Raw genomic sequence first — 24,800 nt, 5'->3', positions numbered from 1 at the left:
TGAAGGTCTTGTTTGCTGAACTTGTTTGTGAATATCATTAAACACTGATCCAGTAATTGAAAGATTATTTTGTCTCTTAGCTATCAGTTTTTGAGGTAGAGCAATGTTGGCAGTTACTGACATCGTAACCTTAATACCCTGCTAAATTTCTATAATGAACTTGTCCATCTTTCAGTTTGAACAGTACCATTCACTGTTAAAAGGGGTGCTTACCAAAAAGATACTGACTGAATGGTGAACAGTGCAGATCATGATCAGACTACACAGATGTGCAGTCTGATCATGATCTACACTGGTCGCAAAGGCAAAATCAGTCATGTTTAGCATGATAAGGGTTAAGCATCGATGGTAGATAACTGATTGTTTACTTATGATAATCTTAGTTGAAACCAATTTTCAACTTTACTAATTATTCATCCACATCATCAGATAATCCATATGGCAACAGCAGTAAGGCAATATGGACATAAGATAACCACACATACAAAACGTCATGTAGGCAGTTATGGACACCATTCGGCATGCAGGTTGTCAGGAGTTTGGACTGCTAAAAAATAAATGAATATTTACACATTAATCATGGTATATGGTTAAGATTATTCATGCAAGTGAGAAAAGGTTGTTTGTGAGTTAGCTGACAATGTTCTTTATTTGTTGGAAAATACCTAGAATGTTTTATGATCAAGCTGTCTGTTCAACATTTCAAAGAATGGGCTGTTTGCCAGTATTTTAGATTGTTGTCACCGTTAAAATTACCTGAAAAGTTGTCTACCTTGGAATTTTGCAAATGGCAGTAATTTTAAGAAGGGAAGCAACTGAGAAATTTCATAAATTTTATGTGGAATTCTCTTGAGAGTACTTGCAAATTTATATCAAGTATTTTAGATTTTAGCAAGTTTTTTTTAAAAGATTTTTTTTATGATTCTTGTGAGAAACAGTCTAAATTTCAATGCAGACTAAATGGTTTAGTCTGAAGCAGTGGAAAAATAAAGACAACCAGGTTGAAATAATCCGTTCTTGGCCATGAATTATGCTGTCATGTACAGCTTTTCTGTTAAATTGCAGTTTACTTGCTCAGGCTTTGAACTAAGAAGTACCTTGATTGACAATTTGATGCATTTATGTGATGAACAAAGATGTAAACACTCTGTGTCTTGTCTACAAAGGATGATTAGAAATTATTTTGCCTGGTCATGATCACATTGATTTTTCTTGTCAAAGATTGTTTCCTGATTTTATGGATGAATGGCTCGTCTGTTAAAAATGATCTGATTTAGTGCATTTCTTGTCGTTTAGTGCTGATTTATAGTAAGAAAAAGACATGAAGTTACTGCACAACTTTTCCTTGAGCAACTAGATCTTTAGAACAGTTATATATGAGGAGATATAAGGAGGAGAATCAGAGATGCACAAATTCAAGGAAGTTATATTTAACTCAAAGCCTGCATTTAATGCTCCTAGAATGCGCTTGTTATACGCCCAAAGGGACATATTATTTTATGACACCTGTGTCCGTCCATCCTTCTGTTCATCTGTTAGCAATTTCGTGTCCGTTCTGTAACTCTTGAACTCTTTGAAGGATTTCGAAGAAACTTGGCACAAATGTTCACTACATCGAGACGATGTGCAGAGCACATGTTTCGGATGGCTCACTTCAAGGTCAAGGTCACACTGCGGGTCAAAGGTCATACCTTTGGGCATATATTGCTTTGCATTGTGGTGCTCTTGTTTCAGTTTGATACAATCGAATTACAGAAGTATGGTACAGTTCCGTACCAATAAATTGGCTTGATCCCAGCATAAGTCAGGCTCACAAATATGTTATATTACTGTTAATGTGAAGGACAAAACAAGTTACCTCAATAAAAACAACAGAATTAGCCTTTTGAAGGGAGATCAGATTTGTAGGTTTAACAATGTTTCATTTAGTTTTATGAGCAGACAAATAGAAGTTTATCGGATAGAAATGAGTTTCTTTTGCTAGACATTTTACTCCCTGGTCATTTAACAAAGACAAAATTTGTAGTGAATTACATTCCAGACTGATGTATATTGCACAATATTTCATGATTTTGATGTATATTGCACAATATTTCATGATTCTGATGTATATTACCGTAGATACCCATGTATAATGCGCAGTTTTTTTACCCCCGGGACCACCCGCGAATCGTGGGTGCGCATAATATACAGGTATAGACAATTTTCTAACTTCAAAACAAGTTTGTTACCGATGTCCGCCATTTTTGTAAAGGGAAACTACTCCCCGCGCTTACTGTCACCGCTAAAATCTAAGATTGCCGTTACGTTCCCATAAAAGATCGATGGTTTATTTTTCTTTCAAACAAAATTAATTTCATATAAATTTAAAAGTATTTTGATAAAAGAAATGTTTATAAATCACAAAAATTATGATACTAATTAAAGATTGAGAATTATCTTTAACAGAGATCAAACTGTGAACAACATAATTGACACGAGGTGACACGTTAATTGCCGGTAATTATTGGCTATTTGTTTGTGACAAAAAGACTATCACACCTTTTGTTATTGGTTTGAATTGAGAAGCTCATGTCATTTTGAAAAATACCATTACGAAATATTAAATCAGCTGCTGTTTATTTATTCAAAATAGTTAATTAAAAAGGTAAAACAACAAATAAAACAATATTGCTTTCCACTGCGGAGATAAAATTTATTACCGGTGTTGATGTAAACTCTACTTTCATTTTCCATCCACCTCAAAATTGACCAAAAATGTTTTTTTTCCCAGGATTTCGGGCCAAAATTGGGGATGCGCATTATACACGGGTGCGCATTATACACGGGTATCTATGGTACACTACTTTTCTTAATTCTGATGTATATTGCACTATTTTTCCCAATTCTGATGTATATTGCACTATTTTTCATGATTCTGGTATACTTTTCATGATTCTGATGTATATCCATAATATTGCTCTACTTTTCCCAATTCTGATGTATATTGCACTATTTTTCATGATTCTAATATATATTGCACCACTACTAGACACGACACTTTATAAGATATTCTTCTCAAACCATTTTGTAATTTCCTTGAGGGCAAATAGGTCACAGAGGTAAAATATCCGCTATTATAGTTTGACACGTTTACCTGTCAGTTTATACGAGATATTGCACATCCGCTTTAACAAATTAAAAAGAAGCTTTTTTTTTTTATTGATTGTTACAACACTAGATCTACTTCTCAGCACCTAAGAACCGAGGTGGTACGATCAAACAGTGATGTGCAACATGGCGCGAAAACATGACGTAATGCCATGAAAATCTTGTGGAAACTATACCGCTTTGATCTCCACTTCTAATGTCATGATACCGACACACTTCTTTTAGCTCTTTGAGGGGGTGTTAATTGATGATGAAAACAAGGCCAATTACTTTGTTTATCAACAGAATAATTACCGATAATCGTTGTTTTTTTTTTCCGCTTTCAACACGGGTGGGTGGGGGATGTTACCCGATGACGATTATTGTGTCCATATTTTTGGGACACTTTTCAAAATAATTATTTTTCGGGAAATAAGTCTTGGGACAGTGAAAAAAATAATTATTTTATGCTGTCCCAAGACTTAGGTAAAATACGGTACTTCAAAATATTCATCCTGTATTTCTCTTTTTAACAGAGAAATATCAAAGTGCTATCTGTGAATTGAGAAAGTGAAATTCTATATTAGTAAGTGCTATCAAAGAATAAATTAAAGTTATTCATTGTCTCCCAAGGCACCTATTAAATCCTGCAGGCAAAAAAATCTCTTGCAGCTGACCATGGAGTGGGCAGATTTTAAATAAATAAAGTATTGGTAAAAATTGGTTAGCAAACTTATTCAGACTAAAGATGTTCAGTTGAAACTTGCTGTATTTACCCATGGTGACAGTGTTCATCCGTGTGACAAGTTGTGTAACTCTAAATGCAACTATTCCAGAATTATGCCCCATTTTACTTAGAAATTTTGGTTAAAGTTTTTATTATGTCCAATATCTTCCTCATAATGTAACATACTTTAAATTTGCTGTACTTGCTCATAGTATTAGAAGAGCATTTTGGAATGGTAATAAAGTTCTTTGACCACTGTTGGTTATTTAACTGAATTACATTTGAAAAATCTTCAGGCCAGAAAGAAATAGATAAAATCAAGCTATAAAAGATTCTTTGTCATGTTTGAAATGTGAACGGCTTATGAAATATGCAAATGATGTTAAATATTTGTTAACTCTGGCAGCTGTCCTGAGTTTGATAAGTAACTCAGTAAGTATAAGCATATCGGATCATCTCCCTTGGTGAATGCCAAGAAGAAGAGTTTATCTCCCTTTAAAAGGTTTTACTTCTTATTCTTAGGGGGTAATTTTGTGAAATTATCACTGTAATCAGTGGTTATATACTACTTTTGAACTGTTAGCAGTTTCGTTATTATAATTATTTTATCACATGTTTGACATTGTGGGAGTGTAATATAGACATTACTTAAAAATGATAATACACTTAGTGTAATAAATCTTTGACGTCGACATCATTTATAGTAAAGGAGACGTTGGTGGAATAGACTTGTTTATATAGTAAAAGAAAGTAGAATTTTTGATGTTTCGACAGGAAAAGCTAACATGTGATAAAAAGAATATTACATTTGTGACTTTCCACATTCAATCTATTAAACTTGTTGAATAAAATTGATAAAATGCTTGGCAGAGCCTCACATTTTATTATTTTATTCAACTTGTTTAATAAATACAATATTAAAAGACACTCATGTAATATCCTCTATGTCATAATCACTATTTTTATCATCTTAAAAGAGTATAGGTCTTAAAAAGAAATAAATACATGATCTTAGAGGATGCAAAGCAACAAAAATATGACAAGCCAGTGTCATGTGTGGTTTTTCTAATCCCTGTTGGAAGTAATAATTATGATGACAAAATTATGTAGTTATTTAGCTGGGCTAAAAATTGGAGGAGGAAATTTGATGATGATGGGAAAATCAACTTGACTCCAAGGCATTGTACAATAATCGGAATTGGTCATTACCGGAATAATTTTACAGTAGAGATATTAATGAGATGCAATAATTCTCGGCGGATATATTAATGAGATGTAATTATTCTATAGTTAAACTCCCCTGACTCTTTAAGTGTGGGACAAGGATCTCATTTTAGTAGTGGAAAAGACATTTATTGAGATGCGGGATGGTATCGCTAAAGTGGCGGTAGTTATGCCAGTGGCGTGTACTTTCTTAGATCTATATCATAATTCAAAGTCTCGCTGGTGGGTATACCAGTACTAAATTTAGTACTAATTGTATGACTTTATGTGTAAAGTTAATTGAAGTAATAACAAATGATTGTGTGATTGTCGGTTGATTTATAATGCCCATTTCAATTTGGATTAATTGCAGCAGTCATGTTGGCAGACAGCAAATTTATTGATGACATGTTTGATGTGTCAGGAACTTTTAGTTTTGCTGGTATATATGATATACAAGCCCAGATTCATGTAATTATTCTCCCTTATATTTGTCAGGTATGGAGTAAATTGTGTCTATATTGGAGTCATTGGGGTCTGTCTTTTGTCCATCTGTCTGTGATTCCTTCCTGGAGATATATCTGCGAAACCATTTATTGATTTTATTATTAACCTTTACTCTGCTAAATTTCTATAATGGACTCGTTCATCATTCAGTTTGGACAGTACCACTTATTATTCAAAGGGGTGTTCACTGAAAATTGACTGACTGAATAGTGAACAGTGCAGACCATGATCAGACTGCACGGACTGACTAGTCGCAAAGGCAGAATCAATTGCCGCCAGAAGGCTAAAGGTTAATAAGAACACATAAAAATCCACCATTGTAGCACTACTAGGATCATGCATGACCCAGGTTAGTAGGTCAAACATGGAGGTTAAAGGTCAAATAGGTAAACTTTGTAATAATACTCCATATTTCTTAATCACTTGAGAGATTTATATAAAACTATCATCATTTGTTAACCTTGTCAAGATGACTTGCAGAGCAACCAACCCAGGTCACTACCATGGCAGCCATGGTTACAGTGGAAGGTCAGAGGTCAAAAAGTTTTATTTCAAACTTCTTAATGGATTCTTAAATAACTACACATAATGTTCAGGGCTTGAGATAGGGAGCGACTTGAGCGAAATAGTTGCTTTGTAGCTCCCGACTTCGCTCTAATCTAACATCAAAGCGAAATTCAAGTCGCCCGATTTTTTTATCCACACTCCTCCAGTTATCCGCTATCGGCCTGTTGACTTTTGACTGGAATACACGATAGCATAATTTAAGCTCCGCCTACTTCAGATTACGGAGAAGTGCGAAGGTGACACTTGTTTTGTAAACTGACTGTTGATAAACAAAGCAGTAGGGGTTTATATTACATAAGCTTACACATTCTTTTTTGACCATTAGAAAGTATCTTACCGTGTTTGGCTCCAGTAATTTCCTGAAATCCACTTAATTTTACTCTATTTTTCAAAACCCAAACTTTAGAAAAATAATATTATTACTGACACTTTCTTTGACTAAAATAACGTAACTGAAATTTACGCAAATTTTTGACACCTGCCATCAGAAACTGGGTTAAACCTGTTTGACAACTGTTTCTTTTAATGTGTGCGGACACCAGCGTATCAAAGAGACACCAGCAGATCAAAGAAGATGTGTATTCCGTGTGATGTCATGGTGATGTCACTGCTATTGACATGTATTTAATTCACATACTTGTTATTTAAAGTGACTGACTTAGAGTGCATTTAATTTAGCACTTGGAGCTTGATTTTTTTTTTTTTTTTGCTGATACGGAATTAACTTTTTTAAATTGTATTCATATTTAAAGGGTTTTCTTGGTTTGGACAATCATTGCAAGAGTGAAAAAAAACTTGAATTTGCAGTTTAATCACATTAGATTCACAATGTTAAAAATGATAAGAAAACACAATCACTGACATTTTCAGTGAATTTGTTATTTACTTTAAATTAATAGACTTTATAAACAAAGACAGGGAATAATAAAAATAGTAACGTTATATAAAGCATATTTAGTTCCATTTTCAGCTTGCATGTCATGGTGCTAAAATCTTCCCATGTTTTCCCTAAAATCTCGCCACTTCTCCCTAAAATCTCTCCACTTCTCCCTAATCTTACCTGAGGGAGAAGTGACTTCTCCCTAAAATCTTAGCCTAGCTTATGCCCTGATGTTTACTAACAATTAATATGCCATGAATCACACATGGTCCAGGTCACTAAGGTCTAAGGTCAAGGTCACACTTGGAGGTCAAATGTCAAATAGCTTAATAATGTGTCCAATCAATATCTTTATATTGCTGGAAGGATTTTCATAAAACTAGCATTATTTTTGTGCCCCCCCATGAGTGGTGGGGGCATATAGATTTGCTCTTGTCCGTCCGTGCGTCCATCCGAAGTTCGTGACACGCCTAGCTCAAAAAGTATTTGATATGAATTAATAAAACCTTGCGTGAGTCTTTATCATGATATGAACTTGTGCACCTTCTATTTTTCGTCTGGCTCCCTCCCTAATTTTAGGGTTATGGCCCCTGAAATAGTCAAAAATGCACATTTTCACCTTGTGACACGCCTAGCTCAAAAAGTATTTGATATAGATTCATGAAAACTTGCATGAGTCTTAATCATGATATGAACTTGCGCACCTCCTATTTTCATCTGGGTCCACCCCCTATTTATAGAGTTATGGCCCCTGAAATAGTCAAAATGCACATTTTCACCTTGTGACACGCCTAGCTCAAAAAGTATTTGATATAAATTGATGAAACCTTGTATGAGTCTTTATCATGGTATGAACTTGCGCACCTCCTATTTTTCGTCTGGCTCCGCCCCCTATTTCTAGAGTTATGGCCCCTGAAAGTTAAAAATGCACATTTTCACCTTGTGACATGCCTCAGTAGCTCGAAAAGTATTTGATATAAATTGATGAAACCTTGCATGAATCTTTATCATGATATGAACTTGCGCACCTCCTATTTTTCATCTGTGTCCGCCCCCTATTTCCAGAGTTATGGCCCCTGAAATAGTCAAAAAATGCACATTTTCACCTAATTATGTGCCTCACTCAAAAAGTATTTAATGTAAATACATGAAACCTTGCTTGAGTCCTTATCATAATGTGACCTTGCACACTTGGCATTCTTCTTGAGAATTTTTAGCGTTTATTACAGAGTTATGGCCCTTGAAATAGCCAAAATAGTGGATTTTTTGTTTGTGATGCTCATAGTTCAAAAAGTATATGGTATAGAATAATGAATCCATTTCATAAATTTTTTTTGAGGCTATACCCCATTAAGACTGCAAACATTTGAATGATTTCCCTTAATATTTGTGACAAATGTACCAGTGGGGGACACACCCTGTGTCCTACAGACACATTCTAGTTTCATTCTATAAAGATCAGTTTATGGAAATTTGCAAGCATATTTGCATAGCCAAAGATATTCCAATTCACATCAGAAAGGGATGATTCCATTTGCAAGTTGATGAGACCCGGATTGCACGCCACAGAAATAAAATCGTGCCAGAATAAAATGATGAATTGCATATGGTACCAGTATATCTTTAGGAATTATTCAAATTTTGTATTCCAAGAGCAATTCTGTAATTTTAATATTAGTGTGTCTTGCCCGTTCAGGATTTGGTTCTATTGATTCAAGCAGCTGTAGGGGTCAATATTGCAGTAATACAAATGTCTATAAAGTCGATAAAAACACAATTGAAGAAGAAAATCAGGATTTATGTGGGAGAAGAATTACAGAAGGCAGTAAAGAGTTTTTAGCTAGACAGAACAAATTGGATTGATTTGTTGCTATCAGAAATCCTGATTTGGTAATGTCTTTCTCTCCAGTGAATATCTTTGGTATTTAAGGTGGTGTAAGTTGTTTATGTATATAAATTACAGATGACAAAAAGTGAATCTTATGTTAAGGGTTTATTTTTTCTTTGTAAAGGTTGAGTAGGAAGATTGTAAAGTACAAAGATTTTTTGTTAATTTGTATTAAGGTTTTAAAGTTGAGGTCATGTGACATATTTCTGACTCTTCACAGTGGAGGAAAATACCTCTGGGTATTGTTTTCAAGATATGTGGTAAAATTTTCTCTCTTTCACAAGTCTGATATAAAAGCTTCCTTGCAAAAAAGTACTTGGTCATATTCCATTGGTATTCCTAAGATATTCTAGGTAGATATTAAGTCAGCGGAGTAAAAAAGTGGCGTTCGAAGACAGAACAGGTAAGTGATGAATAATTGCAACAATGGAAAGGCAGGTTTTGGTTCCTTTAAACAAGAAATGAATTCAACAGATCTTGGTACAAGAACAGAAAAGTGACCTGTTTCATTTTAGAAGACCACCAAGAAATTTTAGAACTGTTTTCGGAATGATCAAAGGATTATGGCCTTTGTATCTTGGGTTGTTGCATTAAATGCAAAACTGGAAAATGGCAAGTCATAAGAAAATGGAATATATGGCCTTTGTAGAGAGTAAGGACTCTTTATTCTTGAGATATGATATTTCTAGTGTAAAAATTAGAGAACTGAGTTTCATTAAATGTCATAGAAAATGTCATGTTCATGGAACTATTTATAAATTATTACTGCATACATGCCCTCATATCGTGAGAATATTCTCAGTATGTCTTAATAAGGAGAGATATTCCTCTGTCCATTTTCTGCAGTTCTAACATTTGCAAAATCAAGTGATATTAAATAAGACTTTGAACCAGACAGCCTGGGGGAGTTATTTATTTTGGTAGACTAGACAAGGCTTTAATAGACACCAGACTTTTATATGTTATATGAAGCAGATTGGTTTTGCATTACAAATTAATTTAGAAAATGTGGAGGCTGTTGCACAACTAAATAGATACTAAATATACTGTGTTATTAATAGCTGCTAAAAAAAGTTGTTGTTTTTTGTTGCACACTATTTATTGAAGTAACGTTAGTAACATTTGATACCAAATACTGTGTTATTAATAGCTGCTTGTTAATTGTTGCTGAAAGAAGTTTAAATTTGTTGCAGGCTATTTATTGAAGTAACGCTACTAACATTTGAGCCGTGCCATGAGAAAACCAACATAGTGGGTTTGCGACCAGCATGGATCCAGACCAGCCTGCGCATCCGCGCAGTCTGGTCAGGCTCCATGCTGTTCGCTTTTAAAGCCTATTGGAATTAGAGAAACTGTTAGCGAACAGCATGGATCCTGACCAGACTGCGGGGATGCGCAGGCTGGTCTGGATCCATGCTGGTCGCATACCCACTATGTTGGTTTTCCCATGGCATGGCTCATTTGTTAGTCATATCTAACCAGAGAATAAAAATGAGGGTTATAACACAGCTTTAGCGCCCCTATGACTATATTGACAATTTTTAGGTCTAAAACAGAAGTGGCAAACCACAGAAGTGAATAATTCGTTTTACTTGTTCTGTTTTTAGAGATGTAAAATCAGAGTATTTTTGAATGGTTCATTTTCACAAGGTTCACTGTTCATATTCGCAGTCATAAATACTTGCGGCAGGGCTGTCTAGGTTTGAATGTTTTTGAAAGATGGCCATATATCACAAAATTTTCTACAAAAAAACTGTGCGTTTGATCGTAATTTTGAAAATGGTAAAGTTTTGAACTTTGGGAATAAATTGGATTTTACAGTACTTGTGCCCATCTTCTCAACAATAAGAACACTTTATCATTTCATTGATCTAAGAACATATGTTTTAAAGGATGAGATTGATAAGCCATTGTTTGTTTCAAATTGGTCATTGTATGACGGCTGTTGCGTAAAAGATATTTACATTTTATATCGGGCTACAAAGAAACCATGCATCCAGACAGATGTTTAGCTGAAATAAGCGTAGGAATACATGTTGTTCAGATCAGTCTTCTAAATTTTAACCATCCTTAAGTCAAATCCTTTCCTAGATCTACTTATCAATGTTTTGGGGAATAAAGGTATAATAAGACAGATTATGGTGGTGATAGTGTGGCATAGTGCATCAGCTGAAATAGGTCCGCTGGCTTAGTTCGGTAGGGGAAGTGCTATCTATGGATAGCGTGGATGGTTCATGCGATCCAGAGGAGTGTCTTAAGTTCTCAAAGACAGTTTTGTGATAAATATTGTGTCTGAAATCATATTTCTCCTCTGCCTCCGATTTCATGTGGAAAAGTTTAAAGTAACTTGCAGGGAAAAAGTGAGTACTGTTATAGAATCCAGTAACTTTGGCTATGTTAACTGCCCGCCATTATGTAAGTGAAATTCAGTTGAAAAACAGTGCTAATTAACCCAAACAAACAAAAATCATTCAACTCTAATAACTGTCTTTTCAGATCTAAAACATGAACTGATAAAACACTATATGAGCCGTGCCATGAGAAAACCAACATAGTGGCTTTGCGACCAGCATGGATCCAGACCAGCCTGCACATCCGCGCAGTCTGGTCAGGATCCATGCTGTTCGCTAACAGTTTCTATAATTGCAATAGGCTTTGAAAGCGCGGATGCGCATGCTGGTGTGGATCCATGCTGGTCGGAAAGCCACTGTGTTGGTTTTCTCATGGCACGGCTCATATAATTATGTATAGTCACTCTGCATACAGAGTGCAGCATGGGTATTACAGACAAGATCACTCCCACTATATGGTATAATTCGGCTCTAACTCGCCAAGAAGGAAACATTCTGTGGTAAACCAGTGTGTTGCTGGATGCTGTGTTAGCAATTCTGATTTTGTATGATTTTGTATGATTTCAACTAAGGAATAAGTATTTACTTATTATTGTAAAAACGGATGATTTTTTTAGACACTTTATTTAGAAAACTTGTTCAAACTTGTCCAGCGCACAATAAGTCATGAATTTGTTTGCTATGATTATTATCAAGTATATAGACACAATTAAATCCAGGTTACTTCTCACTATGGATTTATATTCTTTCCCCTTAGCTTGTTTGGGAAGAATATCAATTTAAACGGAACGTGTTCATTTTAACATAATCTTCTTTATATGGTACCTTTTCAACCTCTATACAAGAAACCATCTGCTGGTGTCACTGGAGCAACCATTTCCAAAGTGTGGGTACTAGAGTTAGAAATTTAAAAACCACTGGCTGCATGTAAGTATCTTCTGTGAAAAAACTGGTTCTTCCAGAAATTCCATTAAAAGTGTGAAATATTTATTTTCATAATGAAATGATATATGACAGAGATAATTTACAGAGAAAAATCACTATAGGGAAATGAAGATATAAATGAAAAATATGGATTTTTTCTCAAATGGAATGGATTCTCCTTTTTATCCGTTTATAATCCTGTAAAGATCATGATTAAAGTGTAACTGCCAATTACTGGAAAGCCACGGTATAGCCGGTATAGCCGTGTCAGAGAGACAGTCATAACTAGCAATACAAGGCCACATCAAGTTCATCAAGTGTTGAGAATTTTAAGCATTTAAAAACGTAGCAATGACAAAAATACTAATTTTACGTTTTAAGAGGAAACTGAATAAGCAGATATCTAACAGGCAAAATTAAAACAGAGCATGTTCCCCTAAAAAGGAAAGACTTTTTCTTAAAATTATTAATCATGCCATTTTAAAAACTTCAAAGCTTCATTGCATTAAAGTAATCAACACATTTTATGAAGAAAAAAAATGCAATAATGAAATAATGTTTTTCAAAATTGCTTTGAAATCCATTAATTCTATGATATGCCCATTCCCCTTAAACGTACAGAAATTATTTCCTCAAATTTTCAAGTTATACATTTTGTAAGGAAATGCATTTTACTCCTTCAATAACACTAATTGTGTGAGCGCTAAAAGGTTTGACCAAATATAATTAAATGGGTAGGTATTATTTATATTGGCCTATTTGTTACAAACAAACTTGATTAACTTGATGTTGCCTCATTTGAATTTTAAGAACTTGTCAGTTAGACCTCTGTGTCAGAGATATCGTCAGTGGTTGCTACTGGATGCTGTTTGCTGAACAGCTGCAGTATCCACATACGCGTATGCGTTAAAGATTGGTTCACAGCTTTGTTAATATTTGCATCCACGCAGAAAATCACTTGCGGGTAAATCATAGTTTGCACAGTCGATATAGCCGTCATACATGTTACAACGTTAATATAAGCGTTCGGAGAAAGACAGTGGTCTCGGAGAATTTCTGTCACGAACATTGGTAAAATGCTTAGAATGAAGGTTGCAACAAGCAGACATGAGAGCTTGCATGGTTTGTGTAGTTTGGTCAACACATGCTCCGATGATTGGAATGAGTCATCCAGGTTATTATCATCGTTTGTTATTTCAATTTGTTTTTCTTCACCATCGCTTTGTGTTAAGCTTATGAGTGGTGGAGTTGGGCATATTGAATCGCGCGGAGAACGAGCAGAACAAATACTGACATTCTGCGATTGCACAGATTGGGTTTCATTCACATCGGTCACGGTTTCAGTCTTAGTTTCGTTTGATTCATTCATCTCATTTTCAGATTCAAGCTCTTTCTCAGGTTCCTCGGCAATCTCCTGACTTTTCATAATTTCATCCCTGCTGCGTCTGTTGCATTTTTGTTGTGATCCAAAAGTGGTTTTTTCCAGCCCTTCTTTTGGAGATGCTTTAATGTCCTGTTGAGAATGGAATGGAAAATTGCTACTCAATTTTGGATTTTCTAATTGTGCTTGTAAAGCTGATATATCAACGGAAAATTTTCTGACATAGTTGTATGTTTTTGCCTTTTGCATAAGGTCTAAATGCGGATCTGAGATTTGTGCAATAGTGTGACGCCGCCGACCTAATATGGCAGCCATATTCACTCCAAGATGATTAGGAGATTTGAATCTGTCTCCGAACTTTGGACTCGGAGTGGCTTCTTCTCTTGTAGGGCTTGGTGTGTCAGCGAACACAACTTTTTGGGATGATGGTGACCCACTTCTTTTTTTCAAAGCACTTTTTGAGCTCTTTGAAACAGGAGATCCACTTGCGGAATCCTTCACAACGTCGGGCGAGGGCAAAGCTACGGAGCTTTCATCCTCATTTTCGTCTTCATCGATCTCTTCGACGCTTTTTATAATGAGTGATGGTACAGTGAAATTGTCTGTCGAATGAAGATCAGAAACCTCCTTCAGTATCTTGGTTTTCCAGAATTTCGTATGAACATGAATTGATATCATTAATAGAATAGGTATCAGAAGTAATACTATCCATAATGTCTGCAGTCCAAGCTTAAAATGGAATGATTTGCGGTTGATGCTGTGATATACCTGATCATCTTGGTCACCATAGGATACGAGAATGTATGCTATTGTTAGAGAAATACTAATAATAAGCCATATTAGGACAAAAATAACTCCCAGCATCATCTTGGGAATGTTATCGTATTTCCTGACTATTTTCAACAAGTTCTGAACACAGATTAGAACAACCATTGCAGCAATTGTGCACAGCAATAAAACGTATAATGAGCTGCCTACATACTTTAAATCTTTGACGGCATCTGTTGATACTGTATTTCCATTTATATTCTGATGGTGAATCACAAGTCGAGTTATTTCAATTGGACACCATATCAAGTCAAAGATGCAGCAGACGAAAAGTAGAATTCCTATTAATACAAATCGCAATTTACGCAGCAGACGATGAACAAACATGGCAATCAGAACTGTTATACAGCCGCCTCCGCCAAACAGAATTGCAAAAATTAATACTGTTGCTGACAAGACAATGGAATATAGTTCCATTTCTGTGCCGTCTGCTTGAGTGTCTGTGCTAACGTCTGTTACATTGTTGTTTTGGTCCATATTTAGAGGTTGTATCTGAAATAAAGGAAAAAAGATAAGGTTGTGTTATTTAGTAATGATAAATCATGAAAAATATGATACAGTATTAGTTTAAAACTAGTGCTCACATTTTGCATATTTGAACTGTCTTTTTATTTAAATTCTGCCGGCCCACTTTCTATTCTGACTTGTGACAAATGGTTCAGCTGACATTTTACAAAGTGAAGAAACTTAAAATTATGTTAAAAAATCATCAAGACACATTGAAACATTGGAAATTTCTTCTTGTGTCAGTGCAATGGCATGTTTAATTGCAATTGAGAAATTTCATTTTCACTTCTTGTAGTTCATCCTGCAATATACTGCAGCAATAATTGCTTTTTCTGTTAATTGCAGTTCAGTTAGACTTTAATTTTTCACTTCTTATGTGTTTAAGTGACATTCTTTTGATGGACAGAACAGGTTACCAATTAGATAAAACAGAAATGAAATCTAGTTAACCAGTCTTTGGTGTGTTACTTGTAATTTACTTTGATGAAAAAAATAAGAATTAAGTAAGATGACTTTGAAGCCTTTCGAGCACTGTTAATTTCTAAAGACACATCCATTGAAATTATTGTCTTTTTTGTGAGTTTAATTTGAGTGGATTTTGTGCTTATATCAGTCAACAAAATTAAAAACCTTTGAACAAAATTTATTCCTGCTTAGTATTTTAAAATTTGAATTTCATGTCATATCCCAGCACAAATACACACTTTTGCAGAAAAAAACAGGACATTTTGTTCATACAAAATGAACAGATTTCGAAGTATTGCCTTTAAAGTGAGATGAATTTGCATGAAAAAAAAATAACATGGACTTTAATTACTTGCATGAAAAAAAAAACCAACATGGCATTCACTTGCATGAAAAAAAATAACATGGAATTTAATTACTTGCATGAAAAAAAATCAACATGACATTCACTTGCATGAAAAAACTCCAAAAAACATTGAATTTAATTACTTGCATGAAAAAAATAATCAACATGACATTCACTTGCATGAAGAAGAAAAATCAACATGACATTCACTTGCATGAAAAAAATCAACATGACATTCTCTTGCAAGAAAAAAAATCAACATGACATTCACTTGCATGAAAAAGTCAACATGACATTCTCTTGCATGAAAAAAAAATCTACATGCCATTCACTTGCATGAAGTAATCAACATTACAACATTACATTCTCTTGCATGAAAAAAAATCAACATGAAATTCATATCAAGAAAAAAAAAAGACATGATATCGCCTCATTTTCTTGAAAAAAAATCTACATGACATTCACTGAACTAATCAACTTGACATATTCACTTTCAAAGAAAAAAGCAAATACTGAATAAGAAGATATATTTATATATAGGTAGGTAATTGACATAACAGAAATGGTATTAAAAAAACTGCAGTATGCAGAACAACACTTGATGGATGTAACAACATTCTGAATGCATTCTTAGTATAAATCATGATAATTATTTTTTGCATTTTGCACTAGTGCAAACTTCCCATGAGGACTTTGTCCTCAAGTAATTTCTGTTTGCTTTCTTCTGTATTGTAAAACACGTCCTGTCTTTTCTGTCCCATATTATACGTTCTTTAACACTGTTTGCCTTGTGATTCATGAGGGACCAGAACTAACAGGATTTGGTTGCATTGCAATAAGATTAACTGAGAAACCTATCCGTGCCTGTTTTTCCTCTGTTCTGAAGAATTACAGTGGAGGAGTTGAAATAAAACAAAACATAAAACCATTTCTATGGAATCTAGGAAATTATTACAAGCAGTCTTGAAAGCCAAAGTGATTTGAAATTTCTCAAAACCGAACCTCTTAAATTTTCTAAATGGGAACATGACATAAAAGGAAGATTAAACCCTGGTTTCTGCAATAGAATATTTTACATTTTCCTGCTGGCAGTTTCCATTACCGCAGTAGTCAATATTGTACTGTGCATGCCATTATTTTAGCTTATAATTTTTAGCTCATCTGATTTTTTAAAAAAAAATGATGGGATATTGCCATCACTTGATCGGCGTTGGCGTTAGCGTTGCCTGGTTAAGTTTTCTGTTTAGGTCATGTTTTCTCCTCAACTATCAAAGCTATCACTTGCTGACAGCAAGAAACATAACTCCATCCTGCTTTTTGCAAGAATTAAGGCCCCTTTTGGACTTAGAAAATATAAGATTCTTGGTTAAGTTTCGTGTTTAGGTCAACTTTTCTCCTAAACTATCAAAGCAATAGCTTTGAAACTTGCAACACTTGTTTACCATCAGAAGCTGACTCTGTACAACAAGAAACATTACTCCATCCTGCTTTTTGTAAGAATTATGGCCCCTTTTGGACTTAGAAAATAAGATTTCTTGGTTAAGTTTTGTGTTTGTCAGCTTTTCTCCTAAACTGTCAAAGCTATTGCTTTAAAACTTGCAACACTTGTTCACCATCAAAAGCTGACTCTGTACGCCAAGAAATATAACTCCATTCTGCTTTTTGCAAGAATTATGGCCCCTTCAGACTTAGAAAATATCAGATTTCTTGGTTAAGTTTTATGTTTAGGTCAACTTTTCTACTTAGCGGTCAAAGCTATTGTTTTAAATCTTCAAGCAATTATTCGCCATTAAAAGCTGACTCTGTACAACAAGTACCATAACTCTACATTGCTATTTGCAAGAATTGTAGCCCTTTTTGGACTTAGAAAATCATGGTAGGACAGTATACAAAAACTAAAAAATCAGATGAGCAGCTGCACCTGCAAGGTGGTGCTCTTGTTATATTTTACCTCGATTGAGATGAAAGCCAGAAAAGAACTGCTCAAGGAAAAGTGAAAAAACTTTTGTCATATGAAAAGGTGCACCCATTATAAAGCACCAGTGAGACTTGAACACGCTACCTCTTGGTTAAACTTCATACCCCTGCTAAATTTCTAAAATGAACTTGTCCATCATTCAGTTTGGGCAGTGCCACTTCTTATTCAAAGGGGTGTTCACTGAAAATTTACTGACTTAATAGCGAACAGTGCATACCAAGATCAGCCTGCACATCTTGGTCTGCACTGGTCACAAAGGCAAACTCTTGGATTGAACCCAAATTGACTTGTGGTATAGCAGTCTAATACACTTTCACTTAAGTGGATAGGCAGGTGTAACTATATTGCCTCATCTCATAAATATTTAATATACTTGATACAGCGTAGCATCTGTTAATAACACCCTTACGAAAATGAAATATGGAAACAAGCTGGCATTAAGCTGCAAGGTAACTGTCAATGATCTGGCAACAGTCTGTCAAAAAAAAAAGGTAACTGGAAATAATCTGACTCCTATATGGGAACAAACTTCCAAGAAAAAAAGTTTAGCTGAAAATAATATGGACACTATTTCCATATTATTTCCAGTTTCTGGGAATAATCTGCAAACTATATGACAATAAACTGGCTCATAACAATCAGCATGTAAACACACTGACAATATTGTCAGCTTGTTTCCAGTGTCTGGAAGAAATCTGGCAGGAAAATGGCAAGAAACTGGAAATAAAAAACATAATTTCTATAATCGAATTGAATGAGTACTGAGATACCAGCTTGCATACAAAAACTTAAGCAAAAAGTGCTATGTGGAAAAAGGGGCTTAATTTTGGAAAAAAGTATAGTTATGGGACCTGCTTAGTACATATCAGGTCATGACATTGAACAAGTGTGTAATTAGTTTCAATCTATAATTTTGTAAAAAAAAACAACATAGGGGCATGTCCAATAACTTCTATTCTTTGAATAATCGAGATAAAAATTACGTAAGTGACAATATTGTATGGATTGGCTGTCTGTCTGACAGTACATTGGATATAAATTTACTCAGAGCAGATTCTGACAATGCACTGGCTACACAATGGCAATACACTGGTAATATACCCATCTTAGCAATTTTCACAGCAGAACAAATATTACAAGACACCTTATCAAAATGGCCAAGTGTTGCATTTTTCCCTCCAAAACTATTTTCAGTTTTCAATAGTTTTCCAGCACTGATGGGCACATTGTAAAGGTACTTTTTCATCATTTTACAGTTACTTGTTTTCATTGTAACACAGATTCTGTCCGCAACAAGTATTTTTGCTAAACAGATAAAGAAATTTTAAAAGTAATGTATTTTCGCTACCCTGTAAAATTAAACTTGCAGATTTACCATTTCCTTTGGTTTCAATGTTATATTATTGATAACTGAAATATTGCAAATCTGAATTTGTATTAAAGTTGAGTCACAAGCAAATGAAGGTTTTAAGTCACATTAAAATTCATATTTTAAACATTAATAAGGATAAATAGAAAAAAATATATACTGACACTAAACTGGAAACAAACTTCCCATACACTGACAACGCTATGACAATACAATGGTAATAAAGACAATTTTCCTAGGGGGAAATAAAAAAAATTAGTAACACTGAGTAGTAAGCGATAAATTGGGATACTAGTCCATCTTTAGCTCAGTAGGTAGAGCGTCGATCTACGGAACATGGGGTCGCGAGTTCGATCTTAAGACAGGGCTTATGTTCTCCGTGACTATTTGATAAATGACATTGTGTCTGAAATCATTAGTCATCCACCTCTGATTCATGTGGGGAAGTTGGCAGTTACTTACAGAGAACAGGTTTATACTGGTACAGAATTCAGGAACACTGGTTAGGTAAACTGCCCCCTGTTACATGACTGAAATACTGTTGAAAAACAGCATTAAACCCAAAACAAACAAACAAAACTAGTCCATCTGCCACACTAATGTATACCCACTGTTACATGACTGAAATACTGTTGAAAAACGGCGTTAAAACCCAAAACAAAAAACACTCATGTATAAGTGCTCATAACTTTGTACTGCATAAAGGAATTTAGTTAAAACTTTAAATAATGATTCCAGTTTGCTAAAGTGTTTCTCTTGTCCATGTAAGAGAGCCTGGCATATTGTGACTGACTATACACTGACAATACAATGACAACACACTGGCAATATGCCAGTGTGTTGTCAGAAAAATATTTCCAGTTGACTGGCTGTGCACTGACAATACAAGGACAACAGACTGGAAAGTCCAAAAAGCCGCTTGTTGTCAGTTGTGTATCCAGTGTGTTGTCAGATTGACATTGCATACCAGTTTGTTGCCAGGTTGTTGTCAGTGTTTATTTCCAGATACCTCTATATAATTTAGCTCCTTCAAATAGTTTTATATGAAAAATCAATGAAATTTTGTTAAAACGTCATTACAAACATCACTGACAACAAACTGTATATAAACTGACAGCAGACTGGAAGTTAAATTTTACAGCTGGTTTTCAGGTCTGGAAATCAGCTGACAAGCAAATGGACACATGATGGTTATTAAGTGGCAACACACTGGATCAGTTTATTGTCAGCTCTGGAAATAGGCTGGCAAGTAACTGGATTTTAGAGTATTATTGACTGGAAACACACTGGACATAAACTGACCACACACTGACAATAGGGAAGGTTTTTCATAAGGGCACCTTCAGTCAGCATATCCCAGTCAAAATTGATGGTATATTACCATGATAATTCATGGTTTACCTTGATAGTTTATGGTCATGGGACAAAGGTTTACCATAGTTGACCATGGCTGTGGTAATTGGCATCACAGTCATAAAACATGGTGTCAGACCATGGTCGATCATGGTTGTGGACCACAGTCGACCATGGTGATTATTGACTATCAAAAACTGTATAAATATGAATTTTAAAGGGTCATGAAAATACATGACAATTGCAATCTATATCTATTTTTGCAAGTCAGTCATTTATTTGTCATGAAATTGCTAAGATGACAACAAATTATAGTCAGACTATGAAAGTTTACCTTTGAATCTGTTTATAAATGCAGGAAAACTATTCTATAACTAGGAAAACTTTTGGAGCCAAAATGCAGTCAGGTGTCTTTGGTGCATTGTAAAACTTGATAAGTGTGAAAATTACTAACATGACCGTGGTAGTCCATGGTCAACCGTGGTTGAAAAAAGTTGACAACTGTTGATCGTCTTTTCTTACCATGGTCAACCGTGGCCAATCATATCTCACCATGGTTGACCATGGCCGACCGTGCTCCTGTCCATGTTTTCACCATAGTATTTGATGGTTGACCACGTTAAAACATGGTCAAGCATCAAAAATTGTAGTGACCATGGTCATCATTTAGTCTAGGACATCTTTCTACCAGTCAAGATATTTTTCTTTCTAATAGTAATTGAACCTATAATAGCAACAACATCCATCATTGACACAATCTGTCTTGAGTAACAAGCTCTTTGTTGCAACAACGTCTCTATAGCAACAATCGCTCTTGAGAAATAATCTCCCTGTAGCAACAACCTCTCTATAACAACAGTCCACTAGAAGAACCACCTCTCTTAGAGCAACAGCTTATATAGAGTAACTAGCATTAGGGCAACAACTTCTATATAGCAACAGCCTCACTCACACACACATGCAAGTATCAACAGTGTACACTCTAAAGAGGCTGCACTGAATCAGTCAGTATCTGCCTCATGTGCACAAAATCTTCATCTTTATCTAGAACATTTCTTTTTACAATAGAGAACAGGTGATTATATTTTCACAGGATGCTACTGATTATATCTATTTGTTTTTTTTCTCTCGCTTTCTCTCTCATCATTTTTCGTTGCTGCCTGATGAAGACAGTACCTGGTTACATCTTGCCCTACAATGGTATCTTGTCCATGATCTAATTATCAACAGCTGCTCTGTTGATGTCAACTCCTACTCTCATATTAGTTTTTACAAGGCTTAATAAATCAGGTTTTATATTTAGGTAGTTGTATGAGAAGCTAAAGCCCTCTACAGACGGTAGGTTTTTGTTGTACAACACTAATTATTTCAAAGATGTACAATTTTGAAATTGTACATTTTTCACATACAGACAGTATTCCATTCCCATATAAATCACAGAGATTTACCTAGTAAACATAGTGCACCAGGTACTGAAAAGAATGTAACCATTAATAATAAAAAATAATATTAATCTTTTTATGTCCCATGAATTTGATTACGCATGACACAAATGAGCCACGCCATGAGAAAACCAACATAGTGGCTTTGCGACCAGCAGCATGGATGCAGACCAGCCTGTGCATCCGCGCAGTCTGGCCAGGATCAGTGATGTTTGCTTTCAAAGTCTATTGCAATTAGAGAAACCGTTAGCGAACATCATTGACCAGACTGCGCGGATGCTGGTCGGAAACGCACTATGTTGGTTTTCTCATGGCGCGGCTCAAATCATTTAACTTTTCAGTGTCATCCTTTTTCCATTATGCATTAGAAGCCATTTTATATTCAGATTTGTGTTTATTTTTTGGGCAGTTGTTTCTGGAATTTCATTCACTTGCCTCTTATCAACTAATTATTTACCAATTTGTTGCTTGTCAACGTGGGTGGTACGTAAGGCAAAACTTACGAAATAGAACATGTCCTAATCTGTAAGTCAAGACTTAAGATTTACGAAATCAAGGAATAGCATCATACACACGATAATATTTGGCTGTACATCTTGAATTTTATTGGTGTTGTGCAACAAAAACCTACCATCTGTAGAGGCTTAAGCCCTCTACCAGCATCCGCACAGCCTGGTCCATGCTGTTCGCTAATGGTTTCTTTAATTGCAATAGACTTTGAAAGCAAACATCATTGATCCTGACCAGACTGCGCGGATGCACAGGCTGGTCTGCATCCATGCTGGTCGCAAAGCCACTATGTTGGTTTTCTCATGGCTTGGCTTATGTAATTGTGTCATGCTAATCAAATTCATGGGACATAAAAAGGTGAATATCATTTTTTTTATTATTAATGGTTACATTCTTTTCAGTACCTGATGCACTATGTTTACTAGGTAAATCTCTGTGATTTATATTGGAATAGAATACTGTCTGTATGTGAAAAATGTACAGTTTCAAAATTGTACATCTTTGGGATAATTAGTGTTGTACAACAAAAACCTACCATCTGTAGAGGGCTAAATTTTCATCATTTTTTACTAATCAAAAAGATAGGTGTTTAACAATGTCATTTCCTGTTCTGTGTTCTGTGATAACGGTGTTTTGCAACCAATTCTCATTGGAATTAACTATGGGACCTGAGATTCCACATGTGGTGGGTGTGAATTACACATAAGTTTAGTTAGGCCTTTTATTTTTGATCTTTCGGTTTACGGAACCGCCGCTCAAAAAAAAACATGATTTTTTATTTCCTCCGCTATGACATGAAAGCTTGCAGAAGAAAAAATGCATCGCGACTATTCCAAAAAGATAAAAAAAAAAGTCTCGTTCTTCGAATATCCGTCACGGCGAACGAGTCAAATCAACATTAGGAATTCCTATAATTCTATTTTTAAACTTCATATCTTATGCATGGTGTATAACGTCCAATTAAAATTTCCGATATATACTGCGCCCAATCAGCATGCTTGTTACGCAATTTACGTAACGTTTAAAAATGGCTGTGCAAAGGCTGTATTATTTCCAAAGTTTTGAAGTAATTTTAATGAAAATGCAAGAACATTCAAAGTTGCGACGTAGTGTTTCCTGAAAAAATTGCCAATTGTCGGTGATATGCAGTCTGTATTTAGTATACAACTACGTTTATGGTAACTGTTGTTCCAATAGTGCAATGCTTATTACGGTGATTCTATGCACCGCTTATTACACGAACATTTTCCCGTAAAATATCATTTAAATACACAATGATGACAGTACTTTTGTTTGATGATATAAACTGGTACAGGGGACATTAAAACTGTGTAATTGTAAGGCCCGGTAAGCAAACGTTTAGCCTGTACAGCTTTTTTGGCGTCCGGTAACCTATTTGTTTATAAGTTATGAATTACGTATTTTTAATGAAATTATTGTACGTTATATATTAACATCAGATTAATGTTGATTATAGAATGATGTAATTACTGTCTTTTCCAATGTAGCTGTGCAGTAGATGTGGCAAGACAAATATTGACTAACAGAATTTTATTGTCAAAGATCAAAAATGTTGCAAAGATGAACTGTTGTGTTACATTAGGCCTATTCATAAAATAAATTAACAAATACCAAGAAAACAAAAATGAGGAAAGGCAAGGCTTCCAGTTAACAGACATAGGCTAGGTGTCTGTTTACCAGATGGCTAGACACTTCCTATTCCTAACACTTAAAAAGATAATTGCTTATTAGGCACAGTGCAATGTATGTTGTCATATAGCTGTACCCCTAAGTTTCAGACTGGGTCCATAAACAGCCAAGATGCTTGAAAGCTGCTGAGTGTAAAATCATATATCTATGGGTTTCAGATCTGACAGTGTTGTTCAAATGTGGGGAATATTAGATTGTTCCATCTGTTGTTTTAACAGAAGGTATTAATTTCAGTCAGTGTTTAACATTATATGACTTCTATGTTTCCAATCATTTAGTTTGTGAGAATATATGCAGTTTTTATGTATAGTACAGTCCTTTCAAGAAAAATGTTACAGCTACCTGCCCAGCTGTATATTAATGTAATTTCACAGAAATACCAAGACAAAATTTTTTCTCAAGCTGCTATGACAAGCCCCTGGAGGCTCATTTTTAATCAAATATAACCAAGGTCACAAGTATATTTGCTGGAAAAAGCATCAAAAGTGGGAAAGAAGATTATAACATGCAGTCTGTATGATGTTATGTAGAACGTACCCATATTCCTTTCAAAGGTCCGTTTCCTACGGAGAAAAAAAATTCTAATTCTGTTTTTTAATTTTATTTTTTTTCCCTCCTCCTACAACCATGTGTCATCCTGGCGGTCCGTAAACCAAAAAATAAAAAAATAATGGCCTTAGCCAGTGAAATTAAAGGGAAACTACTCCATGTACTTAATTTCTTGTGCATAAAAAC

The 24,800-nt window shown here is 35.0% G+C and overlaps 2 protein-coding genes across 4 annotated transcripts in view; one reads left to right on the top strand and one right to left on the bottom strand.

The window, feature by feature from the left end:
* The window catches only part of LOC123557589 (arginine--tRNA ligase, cytoplasmic-like), a 252,954-nt gene that overhangs the window by 110,705 nt on the left and 117,449 nt on the right, over positions 1-24,800 (top strand). The gene's annotated exons all lie outside the window — the stretch shown is intronic.
* Positions 12,223-24,800, bottom strand: part of LOC123557588 (uncharacterized) — a 36,965-nt gene continuing 24,387 nt past the window's right edge. For both annotated transcript variants that reach the window (XM_045349141.2, XM_045349140.2), the window contains exon 2: positions 12,223-14,877. In XM_045349141.2, the coding sequence (XP_045205076.2) occupies positions 12,997-14,862 (1,866 nt within the window). In that variant the 5' untranslated portion in view covers positions 14,863-14,877 and the 3' untranslated portion in view covers positions 12,223-12,996. The remainder of the gene's footprint in view (positions 14,878-24,800) is intronic.

The sequence above is a fragment of the Mercenaria mercenaria genome, chromosome 5 (assembly GCF_021730395.1).
Source record: "Mercenaria mercenaria strain notata chromosome 5, MADL_Memer_1, whole genome shotgun sequence".
Classification (NCBI taxonomy): Eukaryota; Metazoa; Mollusca; class Bivalvia; order Venerida; family Veneridae; genus Mercenaria; species Mercenaria mercenaria.
The sequence above is the reverse complement of the archived record's forward strand: the minus strand, read 5'-3'. Positions and strand labels throughout refer to the sequence as shown.